Genomic DNA, 14,213 nt, shown 5'->3' with positions numbered 1-14,213 from the left:
ATTGATTCCAGCATGTGCTCTCCATGGGTAAAGTGGGGAGGACAGTTTTTAAAAGTCTAGACAAAAACATTTCACTGATGCCCATGTTCAAAGCATGTAAACGGCTGCTGCATCAAACAAGCACCAGCCCCTCCCAACCCTGTCGTTCGGCTGTGAGGACGTGTGAGCCGTCTCTCCCCCGGGAGCTCCCTGCAGCGCAGCCGAGGTCCATTCCTACACCTCCCGTCCCAGAGCCCGGGTGGGGTTTCCGGCTGTGGCCTTAACTACCATCCCTACACTCACCCCCCAAGTCCCAGCATCCGAGTGAACGAAAACTACTGTGCTTTGTTTTTTCTGCTGCAAAGAAAAATACATACAATACTTCATATGTATGCATACATGCAGACTTAATGAGACTTCTAAAGTAGTGATCGTCAGTAGCAAGCCAAAGGCAGAACACCATGCACACTCGTGCGCGTCACTGGGGAAGTCGTCCCCAGTCATACGCACTGCAGCGCGCACCACGCAGGAGCTGAGCAGCTCCTGTGCATGGATTAGCTGCACAGGCCCATAGCTGAGCTCAGAGAATGCAGAGGAAAAGGGACATTCAATCTTAACTCTACTATCTCTTCCCACTCAGAGATGTAACGTTGCGCAAAACTGTACATTTAAACAATATCTTCGACACACCAGAACCTACTGTAATGAAACTAAATATGAAAATAATGTAATTATTGGCCATGCACTTATTACACGGTTGCATTCTTGTCGGCAGAATCAAGTGTCAGCTGCCCGGTGAAAACAGCTCACAGTAGTTAAAATGGTCTAGCACGCCGAGGCGAGGCAGTAATTGAAAGTTATCAATAGAACAGAGGACGCCTGGCTCTCCCAACCCTGCACCGCACTTCCTGTGTGGCCACGTTTCTCTGCTTTCTGTCCCCCACTCTAACAGCCAGGAACAGGATATTCTAAAACATACTGTGACTGCATCTCCTCCTGTCTGTGGGGGGCGGGGCTGGGAGAGCCTAAAGGAACTATCTTAACCAGAGAACTCTGACAGGAGAGGTACTCACCGGTGACTCATCCGCAGAACAGTAACCCGCACGCCTTGCAGGCTGTTTACCCCATAATCTCTTTCTTCTCTGCCTTTAAAGTGCCCGATTGTGGAGCAGCACATGTCCCCTAGAGTCATTTTCAGGGGCAGCAAATCTTTGAGAACAATTTTTCATATTCAGAATTAAAACATGCTTGGCTGTTCTTAACAAAGCCTCTAGCAGGATAAAAGCTTCATTCTAAAAGCTCAGGAATCACTCATTTTCTCTGCTTTGTGTTGGTCCTAAAATAAACGTTTCTTTTTTTTTTCCCCGTGACAATCAAATGAGCTGTCTGATTTTTACCCCCCTGTTTCATCTTTATGTTGACAGTATGCCATTTTTTTTTAATCATCTGAAGAAAAGACTCACCCCATCAAAACAGTAATAGCAAAAAAAAAAAAATCTGCCTTATAAGAAATAAGTTGGGTATTTCTTCTCAGGTAACCGGACTGTCATTACTGGAAATTAATTTTGATTAATCCTTATTTCAGCGCCATGAGTCTGAGTGGTAAAAGGCTGTTTGCCTAATTTTCTATTCTCTAGTGAAAACACTGTCCAGATTCATCCTTGCTAGATCACGGAGGTATTCGGCTCTCTATGAAACTGTCCTGTTCATCGCTATCCTGTAAATGATCTCATTTAGACGTGATGTGTCTTTCAGAGAAGGAAGGATTTCATTGAAACTTAGCAGACGCTCCCAAAATAATGGATACATGTCAAATCCATCAAAAATTAGAAGGCACTGCCCTTAGCATGATAGTCATTAAATAGCGCTATTTATTAACACTGTCAAGAGCTGTTAAGGATTTAAGATTCCACCCTCTGTGCAAGGTAGCAAGGTAGCCTGCCACACAGTTTAGTGGCCTTTTGGTCGGAGACAAAGGGTTTTTTGTGACTCATGTCAATGGCATTAGCCAGGGTGCCAGCACTTACGAGCCCCGAGTCCCACAGGGAGATGCAGAGAGAGTTAGGTGAGGCCTGCCCATGACATGGGTTGTTTTGTGGGAAAGGAACCACAAGGTTAGGGAACCCCAGTATGTTATAATGGGCAAAAATACAGCCTAGCATTTGTCCCAGAAAAAGCCATTATCTTTTTTTAATTTAATTTAATTTTTTTATTTTTAGATGGAGGGGAAAGGAGGGAGAAAGAGAGGGAGAGAAACATCACTGTGGGGTTGTCTCTCATGTGCCCCTAACTGGGACATGGCCCACAACCCAGGCCTGTGCCCTGCCTGGGAATCAAACCTGCGATGCTCTGGTTCGCAGGCCGGCGCTCAATCCACTGAGCCACACCGGCCAGGGCAGAAGCCATTATCTTTATCGTACTGGGCACAAACAAAGCTCCCCTTATGCTCTAGAGAAAGACACCATCTCCATGTCCACGGCTGTTTGCCCTACAAATGTCCTTGAAAGACAACCCAGAAGAGCAAAGGCCGTCAGGGCCTCAGCTCATAAAATGTGCCCAGGCAGAAAGGACTCGTGGAGGACTGTCACCAACAAGCCTTCACCACACAGTCTTTCCTCCTCATTTTCTCACCACCTCAGTTTGGATTTTTAAAACCTTTTAAACTGGTACATTCATGGGGGTCAGCGTATGGTAATGAAGCTAAAAAAAAGCACTTTCTTATTCTCCTATTTATGCCTATAGCTTATGTTAGACAATCACATTTCGCCTTATATTATTTAAGTTTTCATTTTAAAAAAGACCGTCATTTTCCCATTATCCAGGACCAGGCCACATAATTAAATTACTTTGATTCAACGACAGATCATTACCGGCCTTCGGAGATACGGAGGCCCTCTCCGGGGCGCTGCCTTCCTCTCTCTCTCCTGCTCTGTTTGCGCACAGAGTGGGGGCGGCTGCGTGCGTTTTTCATAGTTTCATTCATTATTATTTACTGAGCACTTGTTGTGAGCCTGGCATTTAACAAGGCTCCAAAAATGCAAAAGTCAATACGCTTCCTCTCAAGCTCCCAGAGGAGACCCAGGTGAAGAGATAGGAGATGAGACCGTGGCCCCTGACCCCGCTGGGTGGGTGGGTGAAGGAGTGTGAGGCTTCCTAGATGAATTTTTTTTTTTTTAAAGAAAGGAATCAGCCTAGCAAGAGGGGAAGCACAAATGAATGTGAGGGTGGGCATTCCAAGCCCAGGAGGCCCCCCGGCCTGGTTCAGAGAGCCTGCCTTCCTTGGGACCCCTCTGTGCTTTGGAATGGGGCCCCCGGAGGAGGGCGTGCCAGGTAGGAACGGGAAAGAGGGGAGAGTGGAGGGGTGAGCCCCGTTCCGAACCCCGGGTCCTTAGGGGAAACTCCAATCCGCTTACATGAGGCGGGGCCCCGGCAAACCCAGAATTTATTTATGAAAAATTGTGTATTTATTCTTGCGTCTTTAGATTTCATTCGCCTTCAGAGGACCTTCCGTTTGATGCACCACACCTACCAAGTGTTTCCCTGGCCTCTGAAAAACCCCCCAGCCGGTTCTCAGAAGGAACGACTGTAGGCAAACTTCTACTGGGAATGAGATGAAAAACCAGACCTTCATCAAGGGCGAAGAAACTTTGTGACGCATAGCCTCAAACTTATTTCAGAAATCCTCAGACTAAACACAAGCTTAGCCTTGTCAATACCGCAGAGTAAAACTGCGCGACATTATGTGAAAACCAGATAGTAAATTTTAAACAAGTTTCGTCATGTTCCTCATATTTAGTCTGAGCTTTTTGCAAACTTCCTTCTGTGTAAACTCATGTAACATTCAGTAACTTTTGCTATAATATTTCTGTTGGAACTCAAATCTCTAAGTACATGGTATGTAGGGAAACCTCATTCTCATGAAAAAAAATCTTTTTTTGCATTAGTTGAATTTTTTTTTGCAGTTTTTAAAACATTTTAAAATATATTTCATTGATTATGCTATTACAGTTGCCCCAATTTTCCCCCACCCCCGCCCTCCGCCCAGTGACTCCCTTCCGTCCAGTAATCCCACCCCTCTTAGTTCATGTCCATGGATCAGGCATATAAGTTTGTTGGTTTCTCCACTGTCTATACTATTCTTAATGTCCCCCTGTCTATTTTGTACCTACCAGTTATGCTTCTTGATCCCTGCACCTTTTCCCCCATTCTTCCCCTTCCCCTTCCCAACTGATAATCCTCCAGATGATCTTCATATTTATGATTCTGTTTCTGCTCTGGTTCTTTGCTTAGTTCTTTTTTTTAGATTTAGTTGTTGATGGTTATGAATTTGTTGCCATTTTAATGTTCATAGTTTTGATTTTCTTCTTTTTCTTAAATAATTCCCTTTGACATTTCATGTAATAATGGCTTGGTGATGGTGAATTCCTTTAGCTTCACTTTGTCTGGGAAGCACTTTGTCTGCCCTTCCATTCCAAATGATAGCTTTGCTGGATAGAGTAATCTTGGTTGTAGACCCTTCCTTTTCATCACTTCGAATACTTCTTTCCAATCCCTTTGTGCCTGCAAAGTTTCTTTTCAGAAATCAGCTGATAGTCTTATGGGAATTCCTTTAAAGATAACTCTGCTTTTCTCTTGCTGCTTTTAAGATTCTCTCTTTATCTTTCACCTTTGGCATTTTAATTATGATGGGTCTTGGTGTGGTCCTCTTTGGGTTCAACTTGTTTGGGACTCTGTGCTTCCTGGAGTTGTATGTCTATTTCCTTCACCAAATTAGGGAAGTTTTCTTTCATTTTCTCAAACACATTTTCAATCTCTTGCTCTTCCTCCTCCTTCTGGCACCCCTATGATTCGGATGTTGGTATATTGGAAATGTTCCAGAAGCTCCTTATTCTACCCTCATTTTTCTGAATTCTTTTTTTCTTCTTGTTATTCTGGTTGAATGCTTATTTCTTTCTTATGTTCCAAATCATTGATATGAATCTGGCTTCATCCCCTCCACTGTTGGTTCCCTTAGATTTTTCTTTATTTCACTTAGTATAACCTTCGTTTCTTCCTGGGCCTTTTTATGATGGTGATGATGAATTCTTTTAGCTTTACCTTGTCTGGGAAGCCCTTCATCTGCCCTTCCATTCTAAATGATAGTTTTGCTGTATAGCATAATCTTGGTTGAAGGTCCTTGCTTTTCATCACATTGAATACTTCTTGCCAGTCCCTTCTTGCCTGGAAAGTGTCTTTTGAGAAATCAGCTGATAGTCTTATAGGCACCCCTTTGTAGGCAACTCTCCACTTCTCTCTTGCTGCTTTTAGGATTCGATTCTCTCTTTATCTTTCACCTTTGGTATTTTAATGATGATGTGTCTTGGTGTGGTCCCCTCTGGGTCCAGCTCACCTGGTACTCTCCGTGCTTCCTGGACTTGTATGTCTGTTTCCTTCACAAAATTTGGTAAGTTTTCCTTCATTATTTTTTCACATAAATTTTCAATTTATTACTCTTTCTCTTCTCCTGCTGGCACCCCCATGATTCGGATGTTGGCACATTTAAAGCTGTCCCAGAGATTCCCAAGCCTATCCTTATTTTTTTTCAATTCTTGTTTTCTCATTGTGTACTGGTTGACTGTTTTTTTCTTTCTTATGTTCCACATCATTGATTTGAACTCCAGTTTCCTTCCCTTCACCATTGGTTTTGTGTGGGTTTTCCTTCATTTCACTTAGCACAGCCTTCACTTCTTCTCATATGCATTTGCCATACTCAAGCATATCTGTCAAGCCTCTGAGCATCTTTATCACGAGTGTTTGGAATTCTGCATCTGTTAGGTTGGCTATCTCCTCATCACTTAGTTCTCCCACTGGGACCTCAATCTGTTCCCCCTTTTGGGCCATACTTCTCTGTCTCCTCATTCTGACAGGCTCCTGTGTTTGTTTGCCTCTGTGTCTTAGGTAGAGCTGTCACTCCTGTTACATTGTAAGGGGCAGAGCCTTAGGGCTTCATCAGTATAGGGCACCCCATTTCACCATGTTGTGGCACTGCATGTGGGGGAGGGGTCTGAGAGGGAATGATGCTGCTTGTTCAGCACTTGCCCCTTTTTCAGGCACCTCACTCACTTATGTATGGGACTGGTGCCTCTCTAGCTGCTGCCCTGGCCTTAGATTATTTCATTTTATTGGCTGACACAGATTGCTTATGAATGCCATAATTATTCAAATGGATTCTGCTAACAGTGAAGAATTCTGCCAAGTTTTACAAAGAGTTCACAGTTGTAGAAAATTAATATCCCAGTAGGTAATTAGAATACAAGAGGGAGTAAATGCAAGCAACAGGAATAAATGAATCCTACATTAACCAGAATAATAAATATAAGACTATTTTTATTCTAGAGCATTTCTGATATAAATATTAACAATGTAATTCTGTGTGAATCCAATTAAACCATCTTTAAGGCATATTAACGTATTTTAAACTACATTATATCAGATATTTTTTAGTGTTAGAATGGTATTGCTAATCCTCACAGGCTCTTTATAACTGTAAGCTGGGTACTACATAAAATTTAATAATATGCAGTTTTCCATTCAAGACTTACTAATTTTGGGAAAATATGACTAAAGAACACTTAAATGCCCACTTATAAAATAAGCAAAACAGTTCATAGTTTTGGCAGTGAAAGTACCATTAATAAAAACGATAAAAGTATGAATGTATATTAAAGAAAGAAGAGCAAGAGAGGGAAAGGGAAAGAGAAAGACAAAGCTTTTCACAAATTAAAATTAGAATTGTAGAAATTGTTTATAATTTAATAAGCTTGGAACATATAAATAACAAATACGCTAGAAAAAAAAGAACAGAGATGAGAGGGAGGGAGAGAGAGAGAGATACAGAAAAAATGGTGGAAGGGAAATAATGAACAAAAATTATAACAATTCAGAAATATTTGCAAGAAATGAGACAGCTTCATTCCTTGATTGGAAAACAAAAAACAAAAAGACTTTTTTAAAGTCTTTAAAAAAGTCCTCACATTAAGACATCTCCTCATGCAGCTCATCACAAACACTAGGAACGAAGAGAACTCTCAAAATTCTGATAGGACAGAAGCAGGTGACAAAGGATCGGTGCTAAGCACTGATGCAGAAACTTTGTCTCTCCCTCAGGAGCACCTGCTGTGAACATTAAATGAGCTAAGAAGGGGGGTATAGTACCCTGCTCTTAGTGTTATTACTGTATTATGCTAACCCTGATGTAGCGCGCTGTTACTCTGCGTTACTGTGGGTGAGCTCACTTAGTACAGCGTTCTGTCAGGAGACACTGTTATGATTGTCTGTATCCACCCGAGGAACCCGCGGGACAGAGCAGTTAAATAACTTTCCAGGTGCCAACCAGCTATGAGGGCGTAGCTGGAACTCAGACCCCAGCAGTCTTCCCCCGGTGCCAACGCTACTAACCGTCACAGAGCACGCACGGGTCCTCACGTTAGGACATCGATGAGGATCGTCCCCGTGAATTAAAGAGCTGAAGTAACTGAAGAAATTGATGAAAATGTGAAAGTAACCTGGAAGAGAATATTTTAATAATCTTCTGATGAGGAAAGACTTATTATCAAGAATCAAAACTCAGAAAACACAAAGACTTGACTACAAGACATTGAGTGCTTTATGTAGCGAAAGGAAATTAACTAAATGAGGTGCAATTTTTCATCCTTCAACTTGGAAAGATTTTAATCTAATAATATCCAGATCTAGCCAAAGTTAGGAAAGAACGTACTTTTAAACCCTGTAGGTAGAATGTAAATGAGCCCAATGAAAATTGACAGTTTATATCAGAAACTTAGTGGCATAAAACAACCGTTAAATTCTTAAATTCTTTTTTGACGATCTGAAGGATAAAAAATTACATGTCATGTTTTATTATTTTATGTAATCCTTAATCAAATTACATAATTTCACTAACAAGTGCACATGCCTCTCAGATGAAAGGCCAAAAAATAATAATCTCTACCAAGAGAAGAAGTGTCACTGACACTTTCTTAAATTAATATGTCCTAATCCATTTTTTTTTATAACTTGCCATGACCTGAATCATGTCCTCCCCCAAATTCATAGGTTGGAGCCCTACCACCCCCCCACCCCCACCCCGCTAAAGTATTTGTATTTGGAGACGGGGTCTTCAGGGAGGTAATTCAGGTTCAATGACCTGGATCCCATAGAGCTGGAGACCTCAGGGAAACACAGAGAAGGACTGGCGTGGGGACAAAGTAAGAAGACCCGAGGGGAGCATCCTCACCAAAAATCAGCCTGCCGGCATTGACCTCAGACGTCCAGCCCACAGAACTGGGAAGAACCGACGTCTGCTGTGGAAGCCTGCAGCCTGTCTCCTGGGTTACGGCTGCGGGAGCAGACGAAGCAAACTTTTCCTCGCGTGAATGGTGTTTTGTTCTTTGACAACATACATCAGCATTTTAAAGGCACTTCAAGCAAGCCTTCAGGGACTAGGTTGTGAGAGCTGACATTTCTTCTCCTCTGAAGCTACGTATATATAAATACATATGTAGTTTATGATTGCTCAGGTAAGACCGATGTTGAAAGAGCCCCATGAGGACACGTGGCATTACGCAGGGTAGTGCTTCGGGTCTGGTTTCCGGCAGTCCCAGATCTGCCTCTGCCCTACTCCTCCTGAGCTGGGCCAGTCAGTCAACACCTACAGGCTTGGAGTTTGTTCTTCCACGTGGGAAAGGAGGGTATGCACTCCGCCTTAAAGAACCGATACGAGAAGTTTTAACAGGAATATCTTGAAGGCGCTTAGCAGAGGACAACATGAACATATGCTTAATGAACAGTGGTTATTCCATCATGGCTTTTCCAAATCATGAGCTGAAGTTCCTGATCTTTCTATTTCCCACTGGCTCAAATGTGCTGAAGTCGAGCCTCAACACTCGCAACAAATCCCTTCAAGGGTCATGAAACTCCCAGGACTAGGGGATCCCCGTAGGCAAATCCAAAGCAGCCCCTCGGAGAACGCAGAGACCAAACTTAGTCTGGTTTGAGATGTGATCACGATGAATGGAGTAAAACCAAACACGGCTCCAGGGGAGATGCTGACCACAGCGGCATTTCTCAGCGTAACTAACAGATGGCAGCTTGCTGCTAAGACACTACCACTCCCTGGACACTTGGTCCCCTAGAAACCTCTGGCCCCAGATTCACTGCAGTGAAAGCCCTGAGGGATGTCTGTTTACACCCCAAGTGTTCATCCGTCTGTCCTTTGGTGTCAGGTCTGATCTGCCCTCTGCCCTCTCCTTTTTCCCAGTGGCTAGAAAGCTCTTCTTCGTGAAGACAAAGACGACACGTTCTGTGTCAACCTGGGCTCCGTCGCTGTTCATGCCTTTCCTCCAGCCTGCACCCTTCTTCCTGAAGCAAGTCTTGTATTTATTGTTTTTCTGCTTTTAAAAAATTTTTGTTTTATTATTTAAAATGACAGAACCCTTCCCTCCCTCCCAGGTTCTAACCAGTTTAAATCAAGCAGCTTTCCTGAGACCATTCTGACCCTTGGATAACCACAAGCTCTGTGCTTTGGGACCCTCTGAGCTCCTCCAGAACCCAGTTCCGTTACGTGTTAGTTTCTGCAAAGGGCACAGTGAGCGTTAGTGACTGCGGAAAAGCGGAGGCCTGAGCAGCGGGGGCGCAGCTTAGCTCCGGGAAGGAGGGGGCGTTCGGGGGTGCCGTCCTCCTTCGCTCTTCGCTGTGCGGCCCGTGGCTCTGGTCTTGCTCTCTGACTCAGTCGTTTCTACTGCCTGTGCATTCCTCGGGTTTATTACTGGTTTGAAGCCTTTGTGACCCAGCAGCAAAGGCTCATCTTTAGGGACACTTAGGGTAACTCTGCCCTTCCTTCCCAGCCTGCGATCTGCGTAAGGTTCTGAAACTGGGAGCATTTTTGTCGGAATAATGCAGATGTTTGAAACCTCTCTCTAGTCAATAGATTTCCTTCTTTCCGGAACAGAACTACATTCCTCAGTCTGGGGCTTGTATACACACCGGGGGAAGGGGGGGGATGGTAGGAGGCATCATCTCAGCGTGCACGTCACACTGCCGGGTAAGCACGAGGTGTTCTTCCTCCCAGATGGCCAGTGTGACCTGACTAGATGGGTAGAAAGTATTATTTCCTATTAAAACAAACATAAACACATCACGAAGTAGAAACCAAAATTCAAAAGGACTTTTAAGCCACACTAATAGCTGTTAACAAACCCGTTGCTTTTCAGTTCCAGCGTCTCCCAGGTCCTTAGAGAGCAGTTCACCCTATCTGCCCTCCGGGGAGAGCTGAAGGGCAAGCTTAGGAAGCATTTAAATTGTCTCTGTTTAGCCAGCAGGTCTGTTTCCGCAAGTTCTTCACTTAAGCCCCAAAGTGCGTTTCTGTTTTGTTTTGGTTCATTTTCCTCGCAGTGCCTCAGGGCATAATTCAAACAAACGTGGAGGAAATGTTTAATTATTTCTCTCTTTTGTCCTTGTAATCATCTTGGCCCAAGTCAGACAGCATTCGTTCAGCCTTCGGGTAGAGCTGTGTTATCTTTGTGACCCGTGTTCAGTGACATCATTCGCAAATTGTCTGTAAAGAAATGGTTGAGGTAAGGAAAAATCAATCGTAAGTGAATTTCCAGTTAGACTGCGGACTGTTCACAGAGGAAGTGAAGAAAGCAGTGATCTCGAAGGAGAATCATGTTCAAAAGCTGTCGTTGTTGAGAGGGGCAGCCCCAGAATGAGAAGGACACAGGCCGTTCCTCGTGGGAGAAGGGGAGAAAACGAGCGCCTATGGGGACCCCACCCTCCCAGGGGTCTTCCCAGGCGTTTCATTCAGTCCTCCAAACACCTTGAGGACCGTGTTCTCTGTGTGTGGGCAGGCGAGGCAGAAGCAGGCGGAGGAAGAGAGGGAAGGAGCGCGAGCCCGTGTGTGTCAGAAGTCCCTGGTGGTGACGCTGTTTGCACACCCGGTGGGACCCAGGACACGGACCTGGACAGGCGTGTGTGGCTCTACAGCCAGTGCTCGCAGGCTCCGTGGGCGCCCCGCTCCGATCCCGCACGGTCCGGCTGCGGCACCCTCCCGCTCTCATTCACGGTCGCCGCGGCCATGCCCGAAGCAGCCGGTGACCCCTGTAAAGTCAGGGGCAGCACTTCCCATTACTTTGTCTCCGCTGTGGCATTCTGAGCTGTTTTAGCAGATGGACGGCAAATATTAGTTGCGTTTAACCTTTTACACCCAAGTCAGGGTGAAAAACTGTGTGCACAGGCAAAGTCTCCTCTGATTTTGCAACTTACGCCTTAGCTTTTAGCCCACAAATAATACAAACTAGAGTACGCTTCAGCATTGCTCTCTTTCAGGGAAGTCTCTTAAAAAAATAAAATAAAATAAATGAGATAAAACCAAGGCCAGGAACATAGTCTTAATATGAGAATTTCCACTGGGTTGTGCTCATCAAGGCCAGTATCTCCAACTAAAGGAACTATGAATCCTCATCTAGCAAGTCAGTGATAAGATAAAGAGGAGAAATTGTTAAAATCTTAAGTGGTTTTTTTCTATATCCAATTAGCGTATCACAACCTTGTCATATAAACATCATGTCAGAAGGGCTCCTCTGGAGGGAGGCCTTCACCGAACAGCCCGTAAGGGAGGGACCTGCTGGAGTCTACAGTGACATCCTTTCACTTCCTATGGTGCTAGCACTTAACGTGTGTGGATTCCATGCATACACATGGATGTCATACTCCGAAGAACCGGAGAATGCCATTAATGCCACCCAGAATGTGCAGGTGAGGAAACTGGGAACCCCAGGGACAAAGGAAGCCTCTCAAGGTCGGATCCACCTTGTACATGGCAGAGGACACAGGCATATCTGTGTCCTGGCTCCGGAGTTCCCGGCCCTGAACTCCCCCGGCTTCCCCTCTAATTGCTCCGCCTCTAATTTCTTCTGCCTGTCTTGAGCTTCATTCCCCTGAGAGCATTCTCAGGCTCCTACAGGAAAGAGAAGCCACGCTCAGCTGAGATTTTAAGAGAATTTAATGCACTTGAAAGAGTTGTGTGTCAAGTTAACAAACCTAGAAGGGATCATAAAGGAGGGCCAGCAGCAGGGAGCCACCTTTAGGCCTGAAGGAGCGAAGGGCACCCCTGAGCCCTGGGAGAGGAGGAAGGGAGCAGAAAGGTCTGGAAGCTCAAAGGAGACTGGGCTGCAGAGCAGGCAGAGGGCACAAGGAGGAACTACCCACCTTGCTCTTCTCCCTGATCTTTAATTATTGAGAGAGAGAGAGAGAGAGAGAGAGAGAGAGAGAGAGAGAGAGAGAGAGAGAGAGAGAGAGAGAGAGAGACATTGATTTGTTGTTCCACTAACATATGCATTCACTGGTTGATTCTTGCACGTGCCCTGACCAGAGATCGAACCTGCAACCTTGGTACATGGGGACCACACTCCAACCAAACTGAGCTCCCCTGCCAGGGTCTCATGTTGCGTCTTAACAAGAGAATCAGTCCCACGGTGAATCTAACATGATTTTTACCCAGAAAGCAAGATTTTTCTCTCACAGTATTTTCACATTAAGAGGTTCTAGCAGTTTAATTAGCTTCTGATTACCCAATTCATTTGCATTTTCTCCCTGGATCCCAAGCTTCAGACTCTGCAAGGAAAACACACCTGACAATAAAACGGCTTTAAGTGCGTGACCTTGGGAAGGACAGCGCCGCCCGAGGACCTGGCAAGAGGCGGGCTGCTTCTATGTAACAGATTGTCTCCCCTGGAGGTGTCGCCACTGGGACGGAAGCAGCACAAACTGAGCTCAAGACGTCCCCTCCCGTGGGAGAAACGCGGTCTGAAGGGCAGAGCGCACAGAGCTGCTCCTCTTCGCTCTCACGGAGCGCGTCCATCAGCTAATTGTCATTCTCAACTATGAACAGTTATTAATCACTGGTTAGCGTGGAGGATGGGGAGAGAGCTTGGCTGCACCTTGGGGTGCACACTGTCTCCCCACGGTTGGAACATTCTGACACATTTTTCAGTAATCACTTCTGTTGCTTCTGTTAGACCAATTCCTCGCGGCAAGGGCGCGTCTGAACTACAGAAAGCTTCGATGGGATTTTCTGAAAAATATGTCTTCTGTAAGGTTTCCCTTTCAGGGAGCTATGTCAGTGGCCATGCAGGCTTATCATTTGGGGTAACTGTATCGGAAACTGGGTTCACTTGCTCCCAAACCCGCTAGGGTCAGCCAGGGCCTCCAGCCCGCGCCCCGTGAAAGCTGCCTCCCGATAACTGATGGTCACTGCCCAGGACAAAGTGCACTTGGCCTACTCAGAAAGGTGTGAGGAAAGGGTGCCGTTTGCCTTTGTGTGCCGACCGTGATTACGGAAGGGGAGAAAGCAGCTTCCAGGCTCTCCGTCAAAAACAAATTTTTCTGGAAAAGCTTGTCTGCTTTTGTCTCAAAAGCTGAAGGATGGTAGGAGTCTGAGATCCTTAGAAGAGTTACCTAGCTCCCTGGCACCCACAGCTGTGGGCAGACACATGTGTAGAAACTTCTGAGCCCGGCAGGGAACTTTCTCAGCTTATCAGGAAGAAGGTACCAAGTATCTCCACCTGTACCTACTTACCCGGAGATCCGGACAGAGGGCAGGAGTGCTGCGGCTGGTTGGTTTGTTTTCCCAACAAGGCCTTCGGTTCTGCTGAGTGTGTTTCTTAGCACAGCTGTCCTTCTGTTCTTTCTCCCCAGGTCATGGGTTTGGTTCTTCAAAGATGTCACGTGCGCAGACCTTTCCTAGCTACGCCTCCGAGCAGAGTGAAGAGACTCAACCGTCCTTGTCCCGGTCAAGCAGCTACGGATTCAGCTACAGCTCCAGCCTCATTCAATGACACACAGAGAGCCACCGCGGGCCAGAGCGCCAGTCTGTCCCGGACCTGCTTGGGGGGTCATGGTGCCCTCTGCTTTCTGGGAGACCAACGACAGCAGAAGTTGAAGAGGGTCGGGTCTGGTCCCTCTCCCAGGGAAAGGTTCGAAACTGGAGTTCTGCTTCCTTGATTCCGTGGCTAAGTCCTTTATTTATTGAATTTCTTGGGGTGGGGGGGACATTTATGTTTTACAGAAATAGAATTGGGATCGTATGAACAGTCATTTAAATAAAACTCTTTGGGTCTGACAGTATCAGCAGACTGGGCACTGTGAGGGTGGCCCACACAGGGTTGTACTATGCCTGGTAGGTGTCCTCACGGCTC

At 45.5% G+C, this 14,213-nt stretch overlaps 1 protein-coding gene across 1 annotated transcript in view; it reads left to right on the top strand.

The window, feature by feature from the left end:
• The window catches only part of DOK6 (docking protein 6), a 216,345-nt gene extending 202,132 nt beyond the window's left edge, over nucleotides 1–14,213 (top strand). Inside the window, exon 8 of the mRNA XM_090285070.1 lies at nucleotides 13,714–14,213. Within this exon, the coding sequence (XP_090141196.1) occupies nucleotides 13,714–13,853 (140 nt within the window). The 3' untranslated portion in view covers nucleotides 13,854–14,213. The remainder of the gene's footprint in view (nucleotides 1–13,713) is intronic.

Source organism: Furipterus horrens, unplaced genomic scaffold (genome assembly GCF_987537825.1).
Source record: "Furipterus horrens unplaced genomic scaffold, mFurHor1.1.pri manual_scaffold_8, whole genome shotgun sequence".
NCBI lineage: Eukaryota > Metazoa > Chordata > Mammalia > Chiroptera > Furipteridae > Furipterus > Furipterus horrens.
Note: the sequence above shows the minus strand (reverse complement) of the source record. Positions and strands in the feature narration are given on the sequence as shown.